This window comes from Leucoraja erinacea, unplaced genomic scaffold (genome assembly GCF_028641065.1).
Source record: "Leucoraja erinacea ecotype New England unplaced genomic scaffold, Leri_hhj_1 Leri_71S, whole genome shotgun sequence".
In the NCBI taxonomy this organism is placed as follows: domain Eukaryota; kingdom Metazoa; phylum Chordata; class Chondrichthyes; order Rajiformes; family Rajidae; genus Leucoraja; species Leucoraja erinaceus.
Genome location: NW_026576641.1, coordinates 63,404 through 89,177, shown reverse-complemented (window position 1 = coordinate 89,177; position 25,774 = coordinate 63,404). Strand labels below are relative to the sequence as shown.

At 48.0% G+C, this 25,774-nt stretch overlaps 1 protein-coding gene across 1 annotated transcript in view; it reads left to right on the top strand.

Annotated features, from left to right (window-relative positions):
* LOC129694583 (transmembrane protein 268) overlaps positions 1-25,542 on the top strand; it is a 38,896-nt gene extending 13,354 nt beyond the window's left edge. Inside the window, exons 3-11 of the mRNA XM_055631310.1 lie at positions 3,533-3,807; positions 5,948-6,025; positions 9,278-9,387; positions 13,328-13,434; positions 17,985-18,147; positions 19,612-19,722; positions 20,405-20,494; positions 22,733-22,933; positions 24,998-25,542. Of these exons, the coding sequence (XP_055487285.1) occupies positions 3,708-3,807; positions 5,948-6,025; positions 9,278-9,387; positions 13,328-13,434; positions 17,985-18,147; positions 19,612-19,722; positions 20,405-20,494; positions 22,733-22,933; positions 24,998-25,168 (1,131 nt within the window). The 5' untranslated portion in view covers positions 3,533-3,707 and the 3' untranslated portion in view covers positions 25,169-25,542. The remainder of the gene's footprint in view (positions 1-3,532; positions 3,808-5,947; positions 6,026-9,277; positions 9,388-13,327; positions 13,435-17,984; positions 18,148-19,611; positions 19,723-20,404; positions 20,495-22,732; positions 22,934-24,997) is intronic.
* The last annotated feature ends 232 nt before the right edge of the window (positions 25,543-25,774 follow it).

The following is a 25,774-nucleotide window of genomic DNA, read 5'->3' as shown; positions in this document are numbered from 1 at the left end:
TACCTTCTGTGGCAGAGAATTCCACAGATTCACCACTCTCTGTGTAAAAAATGATTTTCTCATCTCGGTCCTAAAAGACTTCCCTCTTATCCTTAAACTGTGACCCCTAGTTCTGGACTTCCCCAACATCGTGAACAATCTTCCTGCATCTAGCCTGTCCAACCCCTTAAGAATTGTGTAAGTTTCTATAAGATCCCCCCCTCAATCTTCTGAATTCCAGCGAGTACAAGCCAAGTTTATCCAGTCTTTTTTCATATGAAAGTCCTGACACCCCAGGAATCAGTCTGGTGAACCTTCTCTGTACTCCCTCTATGGCACGAATGTCTTTCCTCTTTTTAGGAGCCCAAAACTGTACGCAATAGAGTATTGATCCGCACAAATTTGGTTCACAGGCTGCTGTACCTCGAAAGAGTAGAGACATCGAAAGCTTTCCTGCAGGCAGTGATGTTCAGATTCCAGCCACCCTTTAATCTAGTATTAGTTTTGAGATACAGCGTGGAAACTGGTGCTTTGGCCCACAGAGTCCGCGCCAACCAGCAATTCCTGCACACAAACACTATCCTACACACACTGGGGCCAAGTAGCCCAAGTAGCAGGAAGTCATGGTGGCGCAGTGGTAGATTTGCTACCTCACAGCGAATGCAGCGCCGGAGACCCGGGTTCAATCCCGACCACGGGTGCTGTCTGTACGGAGTTTGTACGTTCTCCCCGTGACCAGCATGGGTTTGCTCCCAGATTTTCGGTTTCCTCCCACACTCCAAAGAGTGTGGGAGGTTTGTAGATTAATTGGCTTGGTGTAAATGCAAAAAGTGTCCCTAGTGGGTGTAGGATAGTGTTGAGGGCCTGTCTCACTTGGGAGACCTCCACCCCGAATTCTGGCGACCTTAAACGACTAAAAAAAATCAAAAAAAATCACGGTCTCGGTGACCTACGACCTCCTACCACCCTCCATGGCTATGTGTACGACCTCCTATGACTATGTTGAAGACCTCCCTCGACTATGAAGAAGACCTCCATCGACTATGTTGAAGACTGGCTTCGACCATGTACGTTTCACTCGAGGATGGTCTCAGGCAAATTGGTCCGCGAATGAACGCGACCCCCTTCCACCTCAGAGGACCACACCGAAAACCAACAATGACCAGTGCCGAATGTCTACAGCTCAAAAGATCTTGGGACTCCTGACGGGCCCCCGAAAAGGGGACCACATCACCCCGATCCTGGCCTCTCTCCACTGGCTCCCTGTGCAGTTCCGAATAAATGTCAAGATCCTTCTTTATGTCTACAAAGCCCTCAATGGGCTTGCCCCCACCTACATCAAAAGTCTTCTCACCCACCGCACCACCTCCAGGCCTCTCAGATCGGTCGACCTGGGGTTGCTGAAAATCCCGCGGTCTAGGCATAAGCTCAGGGGCGATCGACCGCGTCTTTGCGGTTGCAGCTCCTAGACTGTGGAACAGCATCCCTCTTCCCATCAGAACTGCCCCCTCCATCAACTCCTTTAAGTCGAGACTTAAAACTCATCTTTACTCTCAAGCCTTTCTTGACGTCCTCTGAGTGAGGGCTATATGTATGTATTTATGTATGTACTTAATCTATGAACCAATGTTGTATAACGTTAGTATCTCCACCAATGTAAAGCACTTTGGTCAACGAGAGTCGGTTTTTAAATGTGCTATAGAAATAAAACTGACTTGCCTTGACTTGATAAAATGATGTCATGTCTGCATTTTTTTTCTCACAAAAAAAATGCCTCCCAGGTTGTTTTTTTAAAAGTCATTCTGAACCATGCAAGCAAGGAAGGCACTCGTTTGGAGGATGTTAGTAAAAATACAAGTACTGCTGTTTGCAGTAGCCCTTTTGCTTTAGCAGCCTTTTAAGAAAGGCAGAGGGGGAAGAGCAAGGGTGACGAGGAAGCACAAGAAGAGTTCTCGATGGGTGAATGGAGATGATGTGCTGGACTGTAAGACGGTAACTCTACCGCTGTGCCACTGTGCTCCCCTTTGAGTACAGCTCTGTAACTCAATGGGGTTCAAGTTCTGGAATTGGTCAATGCCTGATGATATGTTTCCTTTAGCTGCTGAGTCTAAATGTAGCTGGCACCAAATCATCGAATAGTGGTGTCGCAATTTAGGACTGAGATGAGAAATTCCTTCACTCGGACGATGTGAAAATTTTGAAATTCCCCTCCCTGAGAGGGGATATAAGCCTGACATCGACAGACTTTACTTACCACAGTGGTTCAAGGAAAAAGTATGTCTGAGAAAATGCTAGGAGGAAAACAATGTTGATCTCCTTATTGATAACAGTGGAAGATACAGGGATAGGGACAGATTCTGGGATAGTTTCTTCCCAGATGTTATCAGGCAGATGTTTTGGCGGTCACATTGGCGCAGCGGTAGAGTTGCTGCCTTGCAGCGAATGCAGCGCCGGAGACCCGGGTTTGACGGGCGCTGTCTGTACGGAGTTTGTACGCTCTCCCCGTGATCTGTGTGGGTTTTCTCCGAGATCTTCGGTTTCCTCCCACACTCCAAAGACGTGCAGGTTTGTAGGTTAATAGGTTTAGAAGGACGAGGGAGGATCTTATAGAAACATTTAAAATTATAAAAGGACTGGACAAGCTAGATGCAGGAAATATGTTCCCAATGTTGAGCGAGTCCAGAACCAGGGGCCACATTCTGAGAATAAAGGGGAGGCCATTTAAGACTGAGGTGAGAAAAAATGTTTTCACCCAGAGAGTTGTGAATTTGTGGAATTCCCTGCCACAGAAGGCAGTGGAGGCCAAATCACTGGATGGATTTAAGAGAGAGTTAGGTAGAGCTCTAGGGGCTAGTGGAGTCAAGGGATATGGGGAGAAGGCAGGCACGGGTTATTGATTGGGGACGATCAGCCATGATCACAATTAATGGTGGTGCTGGCTCGAAGGGCTGAATGGTCTGGCCTGCACCTAATGTTGTTGTCCATTGATTTACTCCAGTACTAACAAAACATGGAAAGCACCTTTCATATTGCAGTTTGGTCCAGCTATGAAATTTGATTAAGAACTCAACCATGATTGGACAGGCTAGATGCAGGAAGATTGTTCCCGATGTTGGGGAAGTCCAGGACAAGGGGTCACAGCTTAGGGATAGAGGGGAAATCCTTTAGAACCGAGATGAGAAAAGCATTTGAATCTCTGGAACTCTCTGCCACAGAAGGTAGTTAAGGCCAGTTCATTGGCTATATTTAAGAGGGAGTTAGATGTGGCCCTTGTGGCTAGGGGGATCAGAGGGTATGGAGAGAAGGCAGGTACGGGATACTGAGTTGGATGATCAGCCATGATCATATTGAATGGCGGTGGAGGCTCGAAGGGCCGAATAGCCTACTCCTGCACCTATTTTCTATGTTTCTATGATTCTATGATCAATCAGTTCTGATAGTGGTTGATCAGCCAATGTCACAGTGAACACATGATCACAGCTCTATGGGCCGATGTCTATTGTGTATTGTTATGATATATTTTTTGTTATTTGTGATTTGTATTTTGGTTCAGGTTGGCCGGGCCTCGAGATGTGCCACTATTGAAGTGAATCGTCGGGCATCGCTGAGCAGCAGTACATGTGAAGAGGGTTGCATGTGTGGGTTACGGGAGTACCTGTCCTTTATGCCATGGTTGAAGCTGCAAGGAGGCAAGATCCTGCAGCATCGCGTGGCCAGAGAATAGTGTAATGGCACGCTGCAATGGTGGAGAAAGCATCTCATCCGCTAGATCCTCTGTGACATCACTCGATGCTGTGGAAGAGGCAGACCTTATTCACTGGATAAATGGTGAGCAATTTAGTTTAGAGATACAGTTTGTAGATACAGCACGGAAACAGTCCACCGGGTCCGCGCCGACCTGCGATCCCCGCACATTTACACGATCCAACACCCACTGGCTTGTCCGTGTATTGTCACCTTGTGGTGGTGGAGAAGCTTGTGTGGTCCTGAGATCCTGAGAGCGATGCCGTCTGGAGCTATCTACGCTCCTGGTAGGGCCACCCATGGCGGTAAGGTCAAGGGGGAGGTCTTTGACAAAGAGCAATCCAACCAAGACCTCAATGGTGGAACAGGCGGAGGACGATGGCTGACCTCAGTGGAGCGTCACAGTCACAACGGCTGGGAAGGCGGATGAAGGCTGCAGCAGAAAAGGGTCTCCGGTCGTCTTGGACTCCATGCCACTGGATCCTGACCCAGATCTGTCAAGGACCGTCTGTGCACCAGTCTCCCCACATTATACAAAGTCACGCACTGGCATCCTCCAACCCTGGAGACATCCATGGTCAGGTCAGCCACGACAGAAAGGGGGCCTGAGGAGAAGTGGAGGGACCATTGAACCTGTTCTGTATTGAATACATTTATGACTCTAATTTATGACCAGGCAGTGGCTGAATGAAAAAAGTCCAAAACAGGAACAGTGGTTAGAAATTGTGCGAGATCTTTGATATGGAGAAACTGACATATTCCTTGAGAGTCAAGGAGAATTCATTTGAGAAGATCTGGGAAAAATGGACCGTTTATTTGAGCCATGACCAATTAGATAAATGCCGAGCTAGATATGGGAAGATTGCGTTGTATTGATGGTATGTTTGTATGAATGTTGAATTATCTCCAGATAACTAATCAATGCAATGTTTTTTCTTTTTTTAATTTGGTAAGTGAACCACACGGTCTTATTACAATTTATTTACTTTTTTTCCCCCCTATCTACTTATTTTCTTTTTATTTTTATTTTATTTTTATTTTTTAATTTTGATTGCTGTTTTTCTGATGGTGATGGTGTTCTGTTTTGTATATCTATCTATCTATCTATCTATCTATCTATCTATCTATCTATCAATATATAAAACTCAAATCCATCCGTCCGCCTGCAGTACGGATCCCTTCCTGCCTTTTGATTCGTTGATGGCTGCTCCTTCCTATCAGCTTCCAACACACTTCGAAACAAAGTTGCAAGACAGGAACACTGAACTTTTCACTGCTGCAGCAGGCAGGGGAGGTGCAATTGAGGGAGGCAGGGGAGTGCTGGAAACTTACATTTGGCAACGGCTTCAGTTCCATTGGAGGAGACGGGTGCATGGTGGAATATTGGGTTGGGGGAATCATACCATTGGGGGAGCCCTGCACTTGGTCTAGTATATATATATAAAAGTCTGTGGCTGCCGCCTGCCGTCCGACTGCCAGCTGCCTTTCTTCCTTTTGATTCGCTGCTCCTTCCTGTCAGCTTCCAACACACTTCGAAACAAAGTTGCAAGACAGGAACACTGAACTTTTCACTGCGCAGCAGGCAGGGGAGGTGCAAATCTAGGCAGGGGAGTGCTCCTACATTTGGCAACGGCTTCAGTTCCATTGGAGGAGACGGGTGCATGGTGGAATATTGGGTTGGGGGAATCACACCATTGGGGGAGCAGACCCAACGGGTCTGCACTTGGTCTAGTTATATAGTAAAACTGTGTGGCTGCCGCCTGCCGTCCGCCGTCCGGCTGCCTTTCTGCCTTTTGATTCGTTCCATCGTGTGATGTCACAATGCCCAATACACTCCTTCCTATCAGCTTCCAACACACTTCAAAACAAAGTTGCAAGACAGGAACACTCTGAACTTTTCACCTCAATGGGATATCACAGCAAGTGCTTCAACAGGAGGGGGAGGGCCAATTGGAATTTTTATTTAATCCACTGCTGAGGGAGGCAGGGGAGTGCTGGAATCTTACAGTTGGGAACGGGTTCAGTTCCGTTGGAGGAAACGGGTGCATGGTGGAATATTGTGTTGGGGATCACACCATTTGGGGAGCAGACCCAACGGGTCTGCACTTGGTCTAGTATCTCTTAAAAATCAAAAAAAATCTAAGTGAAAAAAAAATGTATGACTCGATCTTACCTCAATGTGTTATACATCACCTATTCCCATCTCCTGACTTTTCTCCACTAGATCCAAATGGGTTAGGCAGTATCAGCGGCAGCAGCAGCAGCAATGATCCCGAGTGCTATTCTTCATCCGAGAGACCAGGTGAGTTTATGAGTCCAAGTACCAGAGCTGATTGTCATAGGTAACAAGCAGGGACATTTTCACTTGTAGCAGCAGCACGATAGGTTTGTGACCAACAGCACACTCAACATTTAAGAAACATTCCGGTCCATGGATAGGACGGGTCAAGAGGGATATGGGTAAAACACAGGCAGGCGGGATGAGTGTGCGTGTGGGGAATGTTGGTCGGTGCGGGCAGGTTGGAATAAAGGGACAATTTCTTGCGGTCTTGGATGGAGGAGTCGAGCATAGGAACAAAGAGGCCCTTCTGCAGTTGTGCAGGGCCCATAGTGAGACCACTTCTGGAGTATTGTGTGCAGTTTTTGTCTCCAAATTTGTGGAAGGACATTCTTGCTATTGTGGGAGTGCAGTGTAGGTTTACAAACGTTAATTCCCGGGATGGCGGGACTGTCATATGCTGAGAAAATGGAGCAGCTGGGCTTGTACACTCTGGAGTTTAGAAGGATGAAAGGGATTCTCATTGAAACATATAAGTTTACTAAGGGCTTGGACGCGCTATAGGCAGGAAACATGTTCCCGATGTTGGGGGGAGTTAAGAACCAGGGGCCACACACAGTTTAAGAATAAGGGGTAAGCCATTTAGAACGGAGACGAGGAAACACTTTTTCACACAGAGTTATGAGTCTGTGGAATTCTCTGCCTCAGAGGGCGGTTCTCTGGATACTTTGAAGAGAGAGCTAGATAGGGCTCTTAGATAGCGGAGTCAGGGGATATGGGGAGAAGGCAGGAACGGGGTACTGATTGTGGATGATCAGCCATGATCATATTGAACGGCGGTGCTGGCTCAAAGGGCCGAATGGCCTAATCCTGCATTTGTTGTCTATTGTCTATTGAATGTTGGTTGGTGTGGGCAGGTTGGGCCAAAGGGACAATTTATTGCAGTCTTGGATGGAGCTGTTCCCAAACTTTACTGAGATTTATTCCGGATCAACGGTGCATCTATAGACGTTGGTGAAAGTTATTGGGGACATGCCGAATTTCCTTGGCCTTCTAAGGAAGCATGGCATGCTTACTTGGGCATTGCTTCGATGATGGGTGGTCCAAGGCCAGTTTCTGCTGATATTTACTCCAGGAAACTTTCAAGTTGACTTTAATTGTCACATACACATACAGATGTACAGTGGCAATGCCTGTGGGATTGTGCAAAACAACAGAACAGAACCAGTATTTACATTTTTTTTTTAAACGAAGATGCACCAGTATTTTTGCCCTGATGAGATCAGAGTTTACAGTCCTGACGGCCTGTGGGAAGAGAAACTCCGTCTCATCCTCCCTGTTTTCACAGCGTGACAGCGGAGGTGTTTGCCTGACTGTAGCAGCTGGAACAGTCTGTTGCTGGGGGGGGTAGGGGTCCCCCATAATGTTGCTGACTGGATCTGCGCCTCCTGGTGTATAGGTCCTGCAGGGGGGTGAGTGTAGTTCCCATAGTGTGTTCGGCCGAACGCACTACTCTCTGCAGATCCTTCCTGTCCTGGGCAGAGCTGTTCCCAAACCAGATTGTGATGTTGCCGGACAAGTATCTCTACTTCAATGCATATCAGGGTATGGGCACTGGTTCACTCCCTGAAGTTTAAAGGGTGTCAAGTTTACACTAGCACAGTGTTCAGGACCAATGTCTTCTCACCAACTATCCCCCTGCAGAATCCACAAGTGATAGGAGCAGAATTAGCTCATTCGGCCCATCAAGTCTGCTCCGCCATTCAATCATAGCTGATCTATCTTCCCCTCTCAGCTCCATTCTCCTGCCTTCAGGTGGGCTTTCTTGAGCCCCCATAAAGGCGCTGCCCCTGATCACCCATACTAATCGAGAATGTACTCCGAGGTATCTAGTTGGAGCCGTAAAAATATCCATATGACTTGGCCCCTCTGGTCTACGAAGCATACCTCCTTCGCTTTTTGGAGTTGAGGAGGTTATTGTTGGCCACCAGAGGTGCTGGATTCTCCCTGTAGGCCATCTCTGATCTGAACGTGGTTCGTCCTCAAACTTCGGCCCATCAGGTCTTCCTCAATCAAGCACATCCCCCTTCCATTCTCCTTCATACTAATCAAGAATCAGTGCTGTGTCCTCTGGCCTCTACGGCTAGATTCCACAGATTCTCCCTCTAGTGAAGAAATTCATCCTCAACTCTTCCATTCATCCTAGATTCTCCCCTAGTGGGAAACATCCTCTCCACATCTTCTGCTGCCCAGGCCTTTCACTGTTCAGTAAGTTTGTTCTAAACTCCAGCAAGTACAGGCCCAGTGCCGTCAAACGCTCATCGTATGTTAACCCACTCATTCCTGGTATAATTCTTGTAAACCTCCTCTGGATCCTCTCCAGAGCCAACGCATCCTTCCTCGGATATGGGGCCCAAAATAGCTGAGAAGGTTCATGTTCTTGTTACTTTGAGGGAAAAGAGTAAACAGTCACTCTTATCACAGATACTGCTTGACCTACAGATTAACGTCTGACACCCATACTAATCAAGAATCTATCCATCTCTGCCTTAAAAATATCCATTGACTTTGCCTCCGCAGCCTTCTGTGGCAATAAATCCCACAGATTCACCACCCTCTGACTAAAGAAATTCACACTCATCTCCTTCCTAAAGGAACGTCTTTTAATTCTGAAGGTAGATAAAAATGCTGGAGAAACTCAGCGGGTGAGGCAGCATCTATGGAGAGAAGGAATAGGTGATGTTTCGGGTCGAAACCCTTCTTCAGACTGATGTGGGGATGGGGGGGGGCGGGAAGAAGAAAGGAAGAGACGGAGACAGTGGGCTGTGGGAGAGCTGGGGAGGGGAGGGGAAGGAGGGAGAAAGCAGGGACTACCTGAAATTAGAGAAGTCAATGTTCATACCGCTGGGGTGTAAACTGCCCAAGCGAAATATGAGGTGCTGCTCCACGAATTTGCGGTGGGACTCACTCTGGCCATGGAGGAGGACCCAGGACAGAAAGGTCGGATTGGGAATGGGAGGGGGAGTTGAAGTGCTGAGCCACCGGGAGATCAGGTTGGTTATTGCGGACTGAGCGGAGGTGTTGGGCGAAGCGATCGCCAAGCCTACGCTTGGTCTCACCGATGTAGAGCAGCTGACACCTAGAGCAGCGGATGCAATAGATGAGGTTGGAGGAGATGCAGGTGAAGCTGTGGCCTCTGGTCCTAATGCATGCACTTTCTTGGCTTCCGACCATCCACCTAGACAAAGAGCAAACCGTGCACACTTTGTGTTGCAGTGTTGTACAATGGCCGCACGTTGCTGGTCCTCGCCTCCGGCGGGCCATGGTGGACTCGTGGATTCGATCTAGAGTCGTGTGAGGAAGGTCTCTCCAGATTTGGAATCCAGGTACAACGCTCACCTTTCTTTGTGACATGGTTCCTGCTTTTGTTTTGGAGAATTCAGGCAGAAACAGACCCTTCGGCCCATCGTGTCCATGCTGACCCTCAATCACCCGTACTATGTAATCTCACTTTCCTATCCGGCCACGGTGGCGCAGCTGTAGAGTTGCTGCCTCACAGCGAATGCAGCGCCGGAGACCCGGGTTCGATCCCGACCACGGGTGCTGTCTGTGCGGAGTTTGTATGTTCTCCTCGTGACCTGATTCAGATTCACATTTACTGTCACATGCACCATTAGGTACGGTGATATTTGCGTGATTTTTCTCCGAGATCTTCGGTTTCCTCCCACACATCAAAGACGTACAGGTTTGTAGGTTAATTGGCTTGGTGTAAATGTAAACATTGTCCCTAGTGGGTGTAGGATCATGTTAATGTGCGGGCCTGTTTCCGAGCTGTATCTCTAAACTAAACTAAACCTACAAACTAGGAGCAATTTACAGAGGGCAACTTAACAATAGACAACAGGTGCAGGAGTAGGCCATTCGGCCCTTCGAGCCAGCACCACCATTCAATGTGATCATGGCTGATCATCCACAATCAGTACCCCGTTCCTGCCTTCTCCCCATATCCCCTGACTCCGCTATTTTTAAGAGCCCTATCTAACTCTCTCTTGAAAGCATCTTGAGAACCGGCCTCCACCGCCCTCTGAGGCAGAGAATTCCACAGACTCCCAACGATCTGTGAGAAAAAGTGTTTCCTCATCTCCGTTCTAAATGGCTTACCCCTTATTCTCAAATTGTGCCCCCTGGTTCTGGACTCCTCCAACATCAGGAACATGTTGCCTGCCTCTGGTGTGTCCAAGCCCTTAACAATCTTATATGTTTCAATGAGATTCCCTCTCATGCTTCTAAACTCCAGAATGTACAAGTCCAGCCGCTCCATTCTCTCAGCATATGACAGTCCCGCCATCCCGGGAATTAACCTGGTGAACCTACGCTGCACTCACTCAAACCCGCACGTCTTTGGAATGTGGGAGGAAACTGGAGCATCTGAAGGAAACGCACGTGGTCACAGAGATACCATGCAAACTCCGCGCAGGCAGCACCCGGGGTGGGGCTCAAACCAAGGTCTCTGGCACTATGAGGCAGTGGCTCTACCACAGTGCAGCCCCACTTCTGCGACAGTTTACCATTAAACCAAGCCAATTAACCTACAAATTGCCCACTCCTGCGCCTATTGTCTGTTGTTCCTCCAGCACTTGGTGTCCTTCATTGGTAAACCGACATCTGCAGTCACTTGTTATTGCATAATGTCTCGACTGGTCGAATCTGGACAGGGATTTCTCCCGCAACCTCCTGACTCCTCGCCTCCCCCCGACTTTCAGTTCCTGCTTTTGACTTGAATCTGCAGAGAAGTTTAAAATAGTTCTGTAGTTCCAGCTTAAATTGCAGAAACGTTTGGTCATCTCTCCTCTTGACTTCCATGTGAGCCACTGTGGGAATAGAGAACCGAAACTTAATCACGTCTGCAAGAAACTTGCAGAAGATCCTTGTAGGCTGTTGCTGTCTGTGTGTGTGTGTGTGTGTGTGTGTGTGTGTGTGTGTGTGTGTGTGTGTGTGTGTGTGTGTGTGTGTGTGTGTGTGTGTGTGTGTGTGTGTGTGTGTGTGTGTGTGTGTGTGTGTGTGTGTGGTGAGGTGGTGTGTGTGTTGTATGTGTGAGTGATACGGTGTGTGTGTGTGTGTTCGGCCCCAACTTGTGTGTGTGTGTGGCCACAATGAGAGGTGGAGGAATGTTTTTATTACAGAGTGATACGGTGTGGAAACAGGCCCTTCGGCCCAACTTGCCCACACCAGCCAACATGTCCCAGCTACACTAGTCCCACCTGCCTGCGCTTGGCCCATATCCCTCCAAACCTGTCCTATCCTTGTACATACCCAACAGTTTCTTAAATGATGGGATAGTCCTAGTCTCAACTACCTCCTCCGTCAGCTTGTTCCATACACCCACCACCCTCTGTGTGAAAAAGTTACCCCTCAGATTCCTATTAAATCTTTTCCCCTTCACCATGAACCTATGTCCTCTGGTCCTCGATTCCCCTACCTGAGTTACTCTGTGCACTACTGTGAAACATTCACCTATCCATGTTCTCCACATGATGCTGCCTGATCCTCCCCTCCTGAATAATACCAGCCACTCAACCTCTCCCTGTCTATATAGCTAGTCAATAAAGTTGTAAATCATCGACCATCAGGATTCCTATAGTCATGGTGTATTATTGAACACAATATGCAGGAGTGTGGGCCATTCAACCCTTCGAGCCAGCACCGCCATTCAATGTGATCATGGCTGATCATCCCCAATCAGTACCCCGTTCCTGCCTTCTCCCCATATCCCCTGACTCCGCCCTCTCTTACAAAAGCCCTATCTAACTCTCTCTTGAAAGTATCCAAAGAATTGGCCTCCGCCACCTTCTGAGGCACAGAATTCCACATATTCACAACTCTATGGGTGAAAACATTTTTCCTCATCTCCGTTCCAAATGGCCTACTCCTTATTCCTAAACTGTGGCCCCTGCTTCTGGACTTGGAAGCTTGGAAATGGGTCCTTCGGCCCAACTTGTCCGTGCCATCCAAGATGCCCCATCTATACTAGTCCCAGCTGGTCACGTTTGGACCTAATTTTGTTTAAACGTTTAGGACGGAACTACGCTGGCTGGTTTAAACCGAAGACACACACAAAAAGCTGGAGTAACTCAACAGGACAGAGAGCATGCAGCAGTGTCTCGACCTAAAACATCACCTATTCCTTTTCTCCAGTGATGCTGCCTGACCCGCTGAGTTACTCCAGCATTTTGTGTCTATCTTATAACTGTTCAGAGATACAGCATGGAAACAGGCCCTCCTGCTCATCGAAGGGTGATCAGGAATGTGCCTGTTAGTTTAGTTTCCAGATACAGCTGTGAAACAGGCCCTTCGGCCCACCGGTTCTCCGCGCCGACCTGCCTCCCCGCACAGTTACTCCACCACTCTATAGTATACCACTAGGGACAATTTTTAAATTTGGGCAGCGACCATTAACCTACATACCTGTACATGGAAACATAGAAAATAGGTGCAGGAGTAGGCCATTCGGCCCTTTGAGCCTGCACCGCCATTCAATATGATCATGGCTGATCATCCAACTCAGTATCCCGTTACCTGCCTTCTCTCCATACCCCCTGATCCCGTTAGCCACAAGGGCCACATCTAACTCCCTCTTGAATATAGCCAATGAACTGGCCTCAACTACCCTCTGTGGCAGAGAGTTCCAGATATTCACCACTCTCTGTGTGAAAAACATTTTTTTCTCATCTCCGTTTTCCAAATGGCCTACCCCCTTATCCTTAAGCTGTGACCCCTTGTCCTGGACTTGGAAGCTTGGAAATGGGTCCGGGAACAATCTTCCGTGCCATCTAGCCTGTCTATACCCCTCCCAGGGGTCACGTCTTTCTAAGATACTTTCAAGAGTTTAGGAGCTACTACGCTGGCTCTTAAAGATAGAAGAGTCAGGGGATATGCTGGAGAAGGAAGGAACAGAGGTGCTTATTGTCGACCCAAATCAGCTGCGATCCTTTTTGAATGGCGGTGCTGGCTCGAAGGAGTTACTCCTGCACCTATGTGTCTGTTGTCTAACTGTTCTTTGGAGTGTGGGACAGGCCTGAAGATCATCGAAGGGAGATCAAGAATGTGCCCACGCAGGTCACGGATACAGCGTGCAAACTCCGTACAGACAGGGTCCCCGCCGGTCAGGATGGCACATTAGGTCTCCGGCTATGCATTCACTGTGAGGCAGCAACACTACCGCTGCGCCCCACCGTGACGGCCCTTGGCAAGGGGGCGAGAGTCCAAGCCAAGGGAAGGCCGTTACAGGTGCATTCACTTTCGGCATTTTATTTCCACGCTGCACAGATATCGCCAGAGGTTTACAAGCTGCCCATCCAAGCAACGCTGATGAGCTCAGAAGTAAGAAGATACATGTACTTCAGTTCCAGCGGCTTCATGATGCCCTTCACTCCACAAGGGTAACACTAACACTTCCTAAAATAGCGAATAATGGCCTCTAGATACCCTTGTATTGTAGAGTTTCAATTTTCACCATTGTCTCTGTTGAGACAAAAAATCCTTTCCTTACAGGTTTTATAAAAAATTTCCCCCTTAAAAAAAATCACAAGAAAAATAATAAAAATAAATAATAAATAAATAATAAAACATATTAAAAATAAAATTAAAATTGAATTAACGTCTTTAAAAAAGCACAAAGACATAAAGATAGGGCAACACAACATAACGGAGTCAGGGGAATGGCACCCAGGTGAGGACAGCTGGCACCATAGTGCTGGCCAGGGCCAGCCTCCCCTCCGTGTCCATCCGTAGTCGGGGCCTTCCGAGCACCTGCAGTCGCCGCCCCGGGTGACCCGATGTTCAGGCCCTCACGTCGGGCTGGTGGAACGCTGACGCCGAACCCTGACGGTGAGCATCCTCCTCCTCAGCGGCCTGGACCTCCCGATCAGCCGCCTCCCGCTGCCGGAGTCTGCAGCTCCTGAGTCCGCAGGCCGAGCCGGGCAGAGTCACAGGACCCCGCGCTGTCCATCAGCGCCGCCCGCGTTGGGAGCTCCGCAAACCGCAGCTCCAGGATGTCGGCAGCAGGTCCAGCACTCCGGGCTCCAAACGCCGACCCCCGGTAAGGCATCGCCAGCCCCGCGATGTTCCAGCGCTGTCCTGCCGCTGCTGGAGCTCCGGTCGATCCCGGCAGGAAAGGCCGTGCCAATCCAGGTAGGTAGGCCGCCTTAATTAGATTAAGGGTGGTGCAGCGATAGAGTTGCTGCCTTGCAGCGTCAGAGACGGGGGTTTGATATAGGAACAACGAGGTCCTTCTGCAGTTGTACAGTGTGGTGGAGGCCAACTCTGGGCATTTTTAAAGCGAAGATTGCCAGGATCTTGATTAGTACAGGTGTCAGGGGTTATTAGGAGAAGGCAGGAGAATGGGGTTGAGGGGGAAAGATTGATCATCCATGAATGAATGGCGGAGTAGTCTTGATGGGCTGAATGGCCTAATTCTGCTCCTATAGTTCATGAACATGAACCATGTGGGTTTTCTCCGGATGCTGTGAGGATGCAGGGTGACTTGGACAGGTTGGGTGAGTGGGCAGATGCATGGCAGATGCAGTTTAATGTGGATAAATGTGAGGTTAATGCGATAAATGTGTGGCAAAAACAGGAAGGCGGATTATTATATAAATGGTGTGAAGTTGGGAAAAGGGGAAGTACAACGGGATCTGGGGGTCCTTGTTCATCAGTCAATGAAAGTAAGCATGCAGGTACAGCAGGCAGTGAAGAAAGCAAATTACATGTTGGCCTTCATAACAAGAGGAGTTGAGTATAGGAGCAAAGAGATCCTTCTGCAGTTGCACAGGGCCCTAGTGAGACCACACCTGGAGTATTGTGTGCAGTTTTGTTATCCAAATTTGAGGAAGAACATTCTTTCAATTGAGGGAGTGCAGCGTAGGTTTACAAGGTTAATTCCCGGGATGGCAGGACTGTCATATGCTGAGAGAATGGAGCGGCTGGGCTTGTACAGTCTGGAATTTAGGATGAGAGGACACCGTATTGAAACATATAAGATTATTAAGTGCTGGACACGCTAGAGGCAGGAAACATGTTCCTGATGTTGGGGAAGTCCAGAACAAGGGGCCACAGTTTAAGGATAAGAGGGAAATCTTTTAGGACCGAGATGAGGAAAACATTTTTCACACAGAGAGTGGTGAATCTCTGGAATTTTCTGCCACAGAAGGTAGTTGAGGCCACAGTTCATTGGCTATATTTAAGAGGGAGTTAGATGTGGCCCTTGTGGCTAAAGGGATCAGTGGGTATGGAGAGAAGGCAGGTACGGGATACTGAGTTGGATGATCAGCCATGATCATATTGAATGGCGGTGCTGGCTCGAAGGGCCGAATGGCCTACTCCTGCACCTATATGTTTCTATGTTTGTAGGTTAATTGGCTTGGCTTTGAACACTTGGTATAAGTGTATATTGTCCCTAGTATGTGTGTAGGATAGTGTTAATGTGCGGGGATCGCTGGTCCGCACGGACTCGGTGGGCCAAAGGACCTGTTTCTATGCAGTATCTCTATATAGCGTGGAATCTGGCCCTTCGGCCGACCGAGAACGCACCAACCATCGATCACCCTTGCACTAATTCTCTCCGCCACACTAGGGACAATTCACTGAAGCTCTTGACCGACAAACATGCACGCCATTGGAGTGTGGGAGGGACCCGGAGATAACGAACGTGAATGTACAAACTCTGTACAGACTTCACCTCTAGTCTGGATTGAGCCCGGATCTCTGGCGCTGAAATCGAGCAAAAATCTACCATTGGTCCCCTGTGCAAATTGGGGAACTGTTTGTTGTGGGAGCAAGACTCCGTGGCATTTAGTTGGTCGAAATTCTGTGGTTCCTTTGGTCATCAGTTTGTTCCTATAGACAACAGGTGCAGGAGGAGGCCATTCGGCCCTTCGAGCCAGCACCGCCATTCAATGTGATCATGGCTGATCGTCCCCAATCAGTACCCCGTAGCTGCTTTCTCCCCATATCCCCTGACTCCGCTATCTTTAAGAGCCCTATCTAACTCTCTCTTGAAAGCATCCAGAGAATTGGCCTCCACTGCCTTTCTGAGGCAGAGAATTCCACAGATTCACAACTCTCTGGGTGAAAAAGTGTTTCCTCATCACCATTCTAAATGGCTTACCCCTTATTCTTAAACTGTGTGTGGCCCCTGGCTCTGGACTCCCCCAACATCGGGAACATGTTTCCTGCCTCTAGCGTGTCCAATGTCTTATCGAGCTGCATCGTGACATCATGTAATATTCTTGCACATTCTTCGTCTTGCGAATGGCATGCACAGCCTAAAGTTGTAGGGCAACTTGTTCTATTTGATCTTATTTGATTGTGCACGCCAGGTCGATTGCATTCGTCGAAACAGAGCGGACCACGTGTTTCCTGCCTCTAGCGTGTCCAAAGCTTTAATAATCTTATGTGTTTCAATAAGATCCCCTCTCATCATCCTAAACTCCACAGTGTACAAGCCCAGCCGCTCCATTCTGTCAGCATATGACAGTCCCGCCACCCCGGGAATTAACCTTGTGAACCTACGCTGCATTCCCTCAATAGCAAGACTCGTAAGAAACCAACACGGCATCCCATTTAATTGACATGAGATGTAGTGGAGTAACTTGACACCAGGCGGTCCATGCACAGTGTAAACTATTTTCCATTAATAGCATTGCCAGTCATTTTGCAACTCCAAGCTTTTTTTTTAAATGGGAAAAATTCAGGAGGAAGTTATATAATTATGGTCACCAACTTGGGATTTTTGTAAATAAATAACTAACCCTTCCGACTGGTATAGTATATCGAAAATAAGTTCATTGTGAAGAATCGAGCTGATAGAGGTGCTGCCTCACAGCGTCGGAGATTGATACGGTCTGAAGTTGGGTCTCGACTCGAAACGTCACCCGTTCCTTCTCTCCAGAGAAACTGCCTATCCCGCTGAGTTACTCAAACTTTTTACGTCTACCTTTGGTGTAATCTTTGGGGAAAATGTTCCTGATGTTGGGGGAGTCCAGAACCAGGGGTCACACAGGTTACCAACTGTTTAGGTAGGCTGTTTAGGACTGAGATGAGGAAAAACATTTTCACCTAGAGAGAAGGCAGTGGAGGCCAATTCACTTGATGTTTTCAAGAGAGATTTAGCTCTTGGGGCTAACGGAACTAAGGGAGAGACAAAATGCTGGAGTAACTCAGGGGGTGAAGCAGCATCTCTGGAGAGAAGGAATGGGCGACGTTTCAGGTCGAGACCCTTCTTCAGACTGAAACATCGCCCTTCCTTCTCTCCACAGATGCTGCCTCATCCGCTGAGTTACTCCAGCATTTTGTGTCTACCTTCGATTTAAATCAGCATCTGCCGTTCTTTCATATTGGAACATATAAGATTTTTAAAGGTTTGGACATGCTAGAGGCAGGAAACATGTTCCAGATGTTGGGGGAGTCTAGAACCAGGGGCCACACAGTTTAAGAATAAGGGGTAAGCCATTTAGAACAGAGATGAGGAAACACTTTTTCACACGGCGAGTTGTGAGTCTGTGGAATTCTCTGCCTCAGAGGGCGGTGGAGGCCGGTTCCCTGGATACTTTCAAGAGAGAGCTAGATAGGGCTCTTAAAGATAGCGGACTCAGGGGCATATGGGGAGAAGGCAGGAACGGGGTACTGATTGGGGATGATCAGCCATGATCAAATTGAATGGTGGTGCTGTCTCGATGGGCTGAATGGCCTCCTCCTGCACCTATTGTCTATCGTCTAAGAAATCAAGGGATATGGGGAAATGCAGGAATGGGGTACTGATTTTAGATGATCAGCGATTATCATATTGAATGGCGGTGCTGGCTCGAAGGGCCGAATGGCCTACTCCGGCACCTATTTTTCTGTGTTTCTACAGTATGTTTTTATCTAAACAAGCATTTGCAGTTCCTTCCTACACATTGTTACAATCTTGTCTGTTGATCACATAGGTGTTCTATCTGGTCACCTGGTGCTGTCTCTACTCCACCTTCCATGTCTATTTGAGCCAGTATCTGAAGAGCTTCTTCTGGGCTTTCTGCCTCTTGGTCAGCGTTGTAGCTGTTCTGCTCACCACCGCCCTGCTTCTCATCTTACACTGGCAGCACAAGAAGGTAGGAGAGAAAAAATATGTTTTGTTGCCACACTGTAAGCATGCAGGTACAGCAGGCAGTGAAGAAAGCCAATGGCATGTTGGCCTTCATAACAAGAGGAGTCGAGTATATGAGCAAAGAGGTCCTTCTGCAGTTGTATAGGTCCCCCAGTGAGACCACACCTGGAGTATTGTGTGCAGTTTTGGTATCCAAATTTGAGGAAGGACATTCTTGCTATTGAGGGAGTGCAGCGTAGGTTCACCAGGTTAATTCCTGGGATGGTGGGACTGTCATATACTGAGAGAATGGAGCGGCTGGGCTTCTACACTCTGGAGTTTAGAAGGATGAGAGGGGTTTCTTATTGAAACATATAAGATCATTTTGGGTTTGGACAAACTAGAGGCTGGAAACCTGTTCCCGATGTTGGGGGAGTCCAGAACCAGGGGCACCGTTTAAGAATAAAGGGTAAGCCATTTAGTACGGAGATGAGGAAACACTTTTTAACACAGAGTTGTGAGTCTGTGAAATTCTCTGCCTCAGAGGGCGGTGGAGGCCGGTTCTCTGGATACTTTCAAGAGAGAGCTGGATAGGGCTCTTAAAGATAGCGGAGTCAAGGGATATGGGGATATGAAGGCAGGAACGGGGTACTGATTGTGGATGATCAGCTATGATCACATTGAATGGCGATGCTGGCTCGAAGGGCCGAATGGCCTGTTCCTGCACCTTTCGTCTATTGTCTTTGGAGTACACTGGAATGTGGGAGGGAAACTCACATGGTCACAGGGAAAATGTACAAATTCCGTGCAGGCAGCACCTGTGGTTAGGATTGAACCCGGGTCCCTGGCAATTCTCCTAATGTGGCCTAACAATAGACAAAGGTGCAGGAGTAGGCCACTCGGCCCTTCGAGCCAGCATCGCCATTCAATGTGATCATGACTGATCATCCACAATCAGTACCCCGTTCCTGCCTTCTCCCCATATCCCCTGACTCCACTAGCTTTAAGAGCCCTATCTAACTCTCTCCTGAAAGTATCCAGAGAATTGGCCGCCACTGCCTTTCTGAGGCAGAGAATTCCACAGATTCACAACTCTCTGGGTGAGAAAAAGTGTTTCCTCATCACCATTCTAAATGGCTTACCCCTTATTCTTAAACTGTGTGTGGCCCCTGGTTCTGGACTCCCCCAACATTGGGAACATGTTTCCTGCCTCTAGCGTGTCCAATGTCTTATCGAGCTGCATCGTGACATCATGTAATATTCTTGCAAATTCATCGTCTTGCGAATGGCGTGCACAGCCTAAAGTTGTAGGGCAACTTGTTCTATTTGATCTTATTTGATTGTGCACGCCAGATCGATTGCATTCGTCAAAACAGAGCGGACCACGTGAAGGTTGCAATCTTCCCACCCCATTTCTTGTATGTTGATCTCCAATGAGAACTCCTCGATTAAGTCTCAATTCTAACTTTCTATTTTATCTATTTTAAAGATTAATTCGAATACGGATCTGCGTCTCATGTGGACCAACGAGAATCTCGTGAAACACAACATCCTAGTTGGAGCAATGGATGGCACAAAATATTGCTCAAGTGTGTTACATGTATCCTTCTCAAACGGCAGAATAATCTCTGGGGATTAAAGATGTCCAAACTGTCTAATTGTCACATGTACTGGCCAGGGAGCAGTGAAATTCTTAAGCCCCTGTCCCACTTGCGTGTCCTTGGCATGCTAAATACACGATGGTCCCGCGCGACTTCATGCGTCCGCACAGCCGTCTGGAGCGCGTGACGTCATTTGAAGATGGACACAACATGCTGGAGTAACTCAGCGGGACCGGCAGCATCTATGGAGAGAATCAACGGGTGATGTTTCGGGTCGAGACCCTTCAGTCTGAAAGAAGGGTCTTGACCCGAAACATGACCGTCCCCCCTCCCCCGATGCATGAGCTTGATCGCCCCAACGTGGAGGCCCCAATCGCCACCGGCTACGGGAGCCAAGATCATCCCGTCACCTGGTGGTGAAGGGAAGAGATTGAACTTTTTTTTCGCCTTCCATCACAGTGAGGAATGTGGAGGAGTCACTGTGGTGGATGTTTATGTTAAAATATATTTTGTGCGTTCCGTTACTTTTTATTGGTATGACTATATGGCAAATGAATTTGCTCGTATGTTGCAAGACATACTTGGCTAATAAAGTATTATTGTGATTATGGTCTCTGTAAACGGGCTGGTGCATGGGTGTGCGATATCACCAGTGGAAAATGTTCCTTGACCAACGTACAGCTCTGTTTCATTTATTTCAACATTCGGGGATGTGAGAGGAGACTGGCTTCTCTGCTGGAATCAAGACGTCATGCAGGCTCTGGGCTCCAGGTAGCTTTTGCATTCTTTGCCTGCTCGTGAATCTAGTCGTAGAATCGTAGACTCACCAAAACTGGCCCTTAGGTCCATGAAATGGAAATGGAATGGAATGGAATGGAATAGAATCTAAATGGTGGCCGACTAGGAAAAGGGGAGATGCAGCGAGACCTGGGTGTCATGGTACACCAGTCATTGAAAGTAGGCATGCAGGTGCAGCAGGCAGTGAAAAAGAGAATGGTATGTTAGCTTTCATAGCAAAAGGATTTGAGTATAGGAGCAGGGAGGTTCTACTGCAGTTGTACAAGGTCTTGGTGAGACCACACCTGGAGTATTGCGTACAGTTTTGGTCTCCAAATCTGAGGAAAGACATTATTGCCATAGAGGGAGTGCAGACAAGGTTCACCAGACTGATTCCTGGGATGTCAGGGCTGTCTTATGAAGAAAGACTGGATAGACTTGGTTTATACTCTCTAGAATTTAGGAAATTGAGAGGGGATCTTATAGAAACTTACAAAATTCTTAAGGGGTTGGACAGGCTAGATGCAGGAAGATTGCTCCCGATGTTGGGGAAGTCCAGGACAAGGGGTCACAGCTTAAGGATAAGGGGAAAATCCTTTAAAACCGAGATGAGAAGAACTTTTTTCACACAGAGAGTGGTGAATCTCTAGAACTCTTTGCCACAGAGGGTAGTCGAGGCCAGTTCATTGGCTATATTTAAGAGGGAGTTAGATGTGGCCATTGTGGCTAAAGGGATCAGTGGGTATAGAGGGAAGGCAGGTACGGGATACTGAGTTGGATGATCAGCCATGATCATATTGAATGGCGGTGCAGGCTCGAAGGGCCGAATGGCCTACCCCTGCACCTAATTTCTATGTTTCTATGGAATGCTATTTATTGTCATTCAAACCTAGGTTTGAACAAAATTACATTTACTCCAGTTTTTTACATTATAAAAAAACCCACCAAGAGTGGCGATCGTTGGTGGATCTGTGCGGACTCGCTGGGCCGAAGGGTCTCTTTTATCTATCGTCTATTATTGGGGACGATCAGCCATGGTCACATTGACTCGAAGGGCCAAATGGCCTACTCCTGCACCTATTGTCCCTACCCCATCGAAGCTCATCCCATTAGCCCATAATAATGTTATATGTGTCATACCTCACTGTCACTGTAGGTCATGTTGACACTTGCGGGCGGAGCACCAAGGCAAATTCCTTGTATGTGAATATACTTGGCCAATAAACTTATTCATTCATATTTGGGTCCCCCTTTCTCAGACCATTTTAACGCACCATAGTGACGCAAAGGTAGAGTTGCTGCCTCACAGCGCTCGAGACCCGGGTTCAATCCTGACCCCGGGTGCTGGCTGTAAGAAGTTTGTACGTTCTCCCTGTGACCAAGTGGGTTTCCTCCGGGTGCTCCGGGTTTCCTCCCACATTCCGAAAACATGCAAGTTTGCAGCTTGGACACAAAGTGTCAGCGCAACCCAACAGGTTTGTAAATGACTGTGTGGAAAGGAACTGCAGATGTGCAGGAAGGAAGTGCATGTGCTGGTTTAAATTGGACAGACACAAAAAACTGGAGTGACTCAGTGGGACAGGCAGCATCTCTGAAGAGAATGGAGTGGCTGGGCTTGTATACTCTGGAATTTACAAGGATGAGAGGCAATCTTATTGAAAAATAAGATTATTAAGGGTTTGGACAAGCTAGAGGTAGGAAACATGTTCCCGATGTTGGGGGAGACCAGAATCAGGGGCCACAGTTTAAGAATAAGGGGTAAGGCATTTAGAACGGAGATGATGAAACACTTTTTCACACAGAGGGTTGTGAGTCTGTGGAATTCTCTGCCTCAGAGGGCGGTGGAGGCCGGTTCTCTGGATGCTTTCAAGAGAGACCTAGATAGGGCTCTTAAAGATAGCGCAGTCAGGGGAGAAGGCAGGAACGGGGTACTGATTGTGGATGATCAGCCATGATCACATTGAATGGCGGTGAAGAGCCGAATGGCCTACTCCTGCACCTATTGTCTATTATTGTCAAGGAAAGGTGGACGTTTTGGGTCGAGGGCCTTCTTCAGACCCTGACCCAGGAGCAGCAGATGTTGGCTTACAGTGAGATTCTAGGTTAGTTGTCCCCAGTGTGTAGGATATAGGGCTAGTGAACAGGGTGGGTGTTGGTCGGTGTGGGCCGAATGGCCTGTTACCATGCTGAATCTCTAAATGAAACTAAACAGTTTGTGTTTCCAATCCACAGTCCCTTCTGCGTGAGAAACTGGGCCATCTCTACATCGTCATTGAGACGACTCAAGTCAGTGCTCTGAATAAAGTGGTCGCTGGGTCTGAAGAGGCTCCTCTGTTACCAGGGAATGACGGTGGCTCTCCGAGTCACAGCTGTCGGCAACCGAAGCATGTGTTTAACACTCTGACCAGCTTAGTGCCTGAAGGCACATCTGAGGTAACGTTAAGGGCCTGTCCCACCTTCATGACCTAATTCCCGAGTTTGCCCTTGACTCCTACTCGCAGCCTGGTCATCACGAGGTGGTAGGTAGATCGTAGCAAGTCGTGATGCTAGTCGTAGGTACTCATGGCATCAAGTAGGTCGGGGCGTTTTTCAACATGATGAAAAATGTCCACCAGTAAAAAAGGTCGTGAATTAGGTCGTGAAAGCGGGACAGGCCATTTAGGTAGACAGAAATGCTGGAGAAATTCAGGGGGTGAGGCAGCATCTATGGAGCGAAGGAATGGGTGATGTTTCGGGTCAAGACCCTTCTTCAGACTGATGTGGGGTGGGTGGGGGATGTGGGAAGAAGAAAGGAAGAGGTGGAGACAGTGGGCTGAGGGAGAGCTGGGAAGGGGAGGGAAACATAGAAACATAGAAATTAGGTGCAGGAGTAGGCCATTCGGCCCTTCGAGCCTGCACCGCCATTCAATATGATCATGGCTGATCATCCAACTCAGTATCCTGTACCTGCCTTCTCTCCACACCCTCTGATCCCCTTAGCCACAAGGGCCACGTCTAACTCCCTCTTAAATATAGCCAATGAACTGGCCTCGACTACCCTCTGCAGCAGAGAGTTCCAGAGATTCACCACTCTCTGTGTGAAAAAAGTTCTTCTCATCGCGGTTTTAAAGGATTTCCCCCTTATCCTTAAGCTGTGACCCCTTGTCCTGGACTTCCCCAACATCGGGAGCAATCTTCCTGCATCTAGCCTGTCCAACCCCTTAGAATTTTGTAAGTTTCTATAAGGAGGGGAAGGAGGGAGAAAGCAGGGTGAAATTGGTGAAGTCAATGTTCATACCGCAGGGTGTAAACTACCCAAGCGAAATATGAGGTGCTGCTCCTCCAATTTACGGTGGGACTCACTCTGGCAATGGAGGAGGCCCAGGACAGAAAAGTTGGATTGGGAATGGGAGGGGGAGTTGAAGTGCTGAGCCACCGGGAGATCAGGTTGGTTATTGCCAACTGAGCGGAGGTGTTGGGTGAAGCGATCGCCAAGCCTGCGCTTGGTCTCACCGATGTAGAGCAGCTGACACCTAGAGCAACGGATGCAGTAGATGAGGTTGGAGGAGATGCAGGTGAACCTCTGCCTCACCTGGAACGACAGCTTGGGTTCTTGGATGGAGTCAAGGGGGGAGGTAAAGCGACAAGTGTAGCATTTCCTGCGGTTGCAAGGGAAAGTACCAGGGGACGGGGTGGTTTGGGTGGGAAGGGACGAATTGACCAGAGAGTTACAGAGGGAGCAGTCTCTGAGGTAATACATCTCTCTCTTGGTCTCCTCGCCTACTAGAGAACAGTGCTGAGCAACCATCAAAGGTAGACAAAAATGCTGGGGAAACGCAGGGGGTGAGGCACCATCTATGGAGCGAAGGAATAGGTGACGTTTCGGGTCGAGTTCCTTCTTCAGACTGATCATCTACCATCAATCTCATGGGTTGTTTATCCACATTTAATGTGGATAAATGTGAGGTTTATCAACTTTGGCAGCAAAAACAGGAATGCAGATTATTATCTAAATGGTCTCATTAGGGCCCTGTACAAAGAACTACAGATGCTGGAAATATCGAAGGTAGACAAAAATGCTGGAGAAACTCAGAGGGTGAGGCAGCATCTATGGAGAGAAGGAATAGGTGACGTTTTGGGTCGAGACCCTTCTTCAGGCTGATGGGTCAATGATCACCAATGAGGTAGATGGTAGTTTAGGACTGCAGTCTAGTTGTGCTTCTTGCAATTCCTGCAGTTCTCTTGCTTTCAAGAGCTAGATAGGGCTCTTAAAAATAGTGGAGTCAGGGGATATGGGGACAAGGCAGGAACGGGGTACTGATTGGGGATGATCAGCCATGATCACATTGAATGGCGTTGCTGGCTCGATGGGCTGAATGGCCTACTCCTGCACCCATTGTCTATTGTATCTAAGAAATACTTTGTGAGTTCCTGAGAACGACACTGTCTATTTGATATTTTGATGTCTCATCTCACTTTCCCTTTTATCAAAAACCTTTTGTGTGGTTTTTGTTTCAGGAAATAGCCTATCAACTACTGGTCATATACAGTGGATATTACGTGAAGCTTCTTGCAATGAACCAGCTCCCCCACACCACGGCTTCCATCCACACTGGTGATGCACATGTCCCTTGCCTTTGCCAGTACATAGAGACCTCGATACTGAAGCTCCCGGGCTGTGAGTCATAGCCGTGCCCTCAACAGCGAACTTTGGATGTCTTCTCATCTCCGAAACACTATTGGACTTTTGAGCCACGACACTGTTATCACGTTGGATGAATGCGGTTGTTTTTAAAACCTGCAAGGACGTCTAAGGAAATAATCTGTTGATCAGCAGCCCTTACACTCACTTGACAGTCTCATCAAAAAACTTGCTGGAGTTTAGTCCAACTTTGCGAGTTGGCCCCGTTTCTCCAAAGGGGTCAGACTGAACTGAACGATAGTTGGAACACGAGGAAAGTCTGGATCCCTGCTCTCCCTCTCCCCCCATCTTCCACCTTTTCTTTCCCAACCAGCAACTGCAAAGCAGGAATAAAAACATGGTCTGACTAATCATTAAGGGTGAGCAGGAATCGTACTTGAGTCTATTTTTAAAAAAAAGCAACCAGTTTAACCAGAATTTTAAAATTGCAAGGCATGGCTGCAGATTCCTGTTTACATTTTCTCCACCACAAAATGGTGGGATTGACCAGAGCAGATTTATACTTGAAGATAAATCCATTTTCTTTGGGCGGTCGAAATCCTGCATCAGAAATCTGATTATTAAGGATTTGGTCACGCTAGAGGCAGGAAACA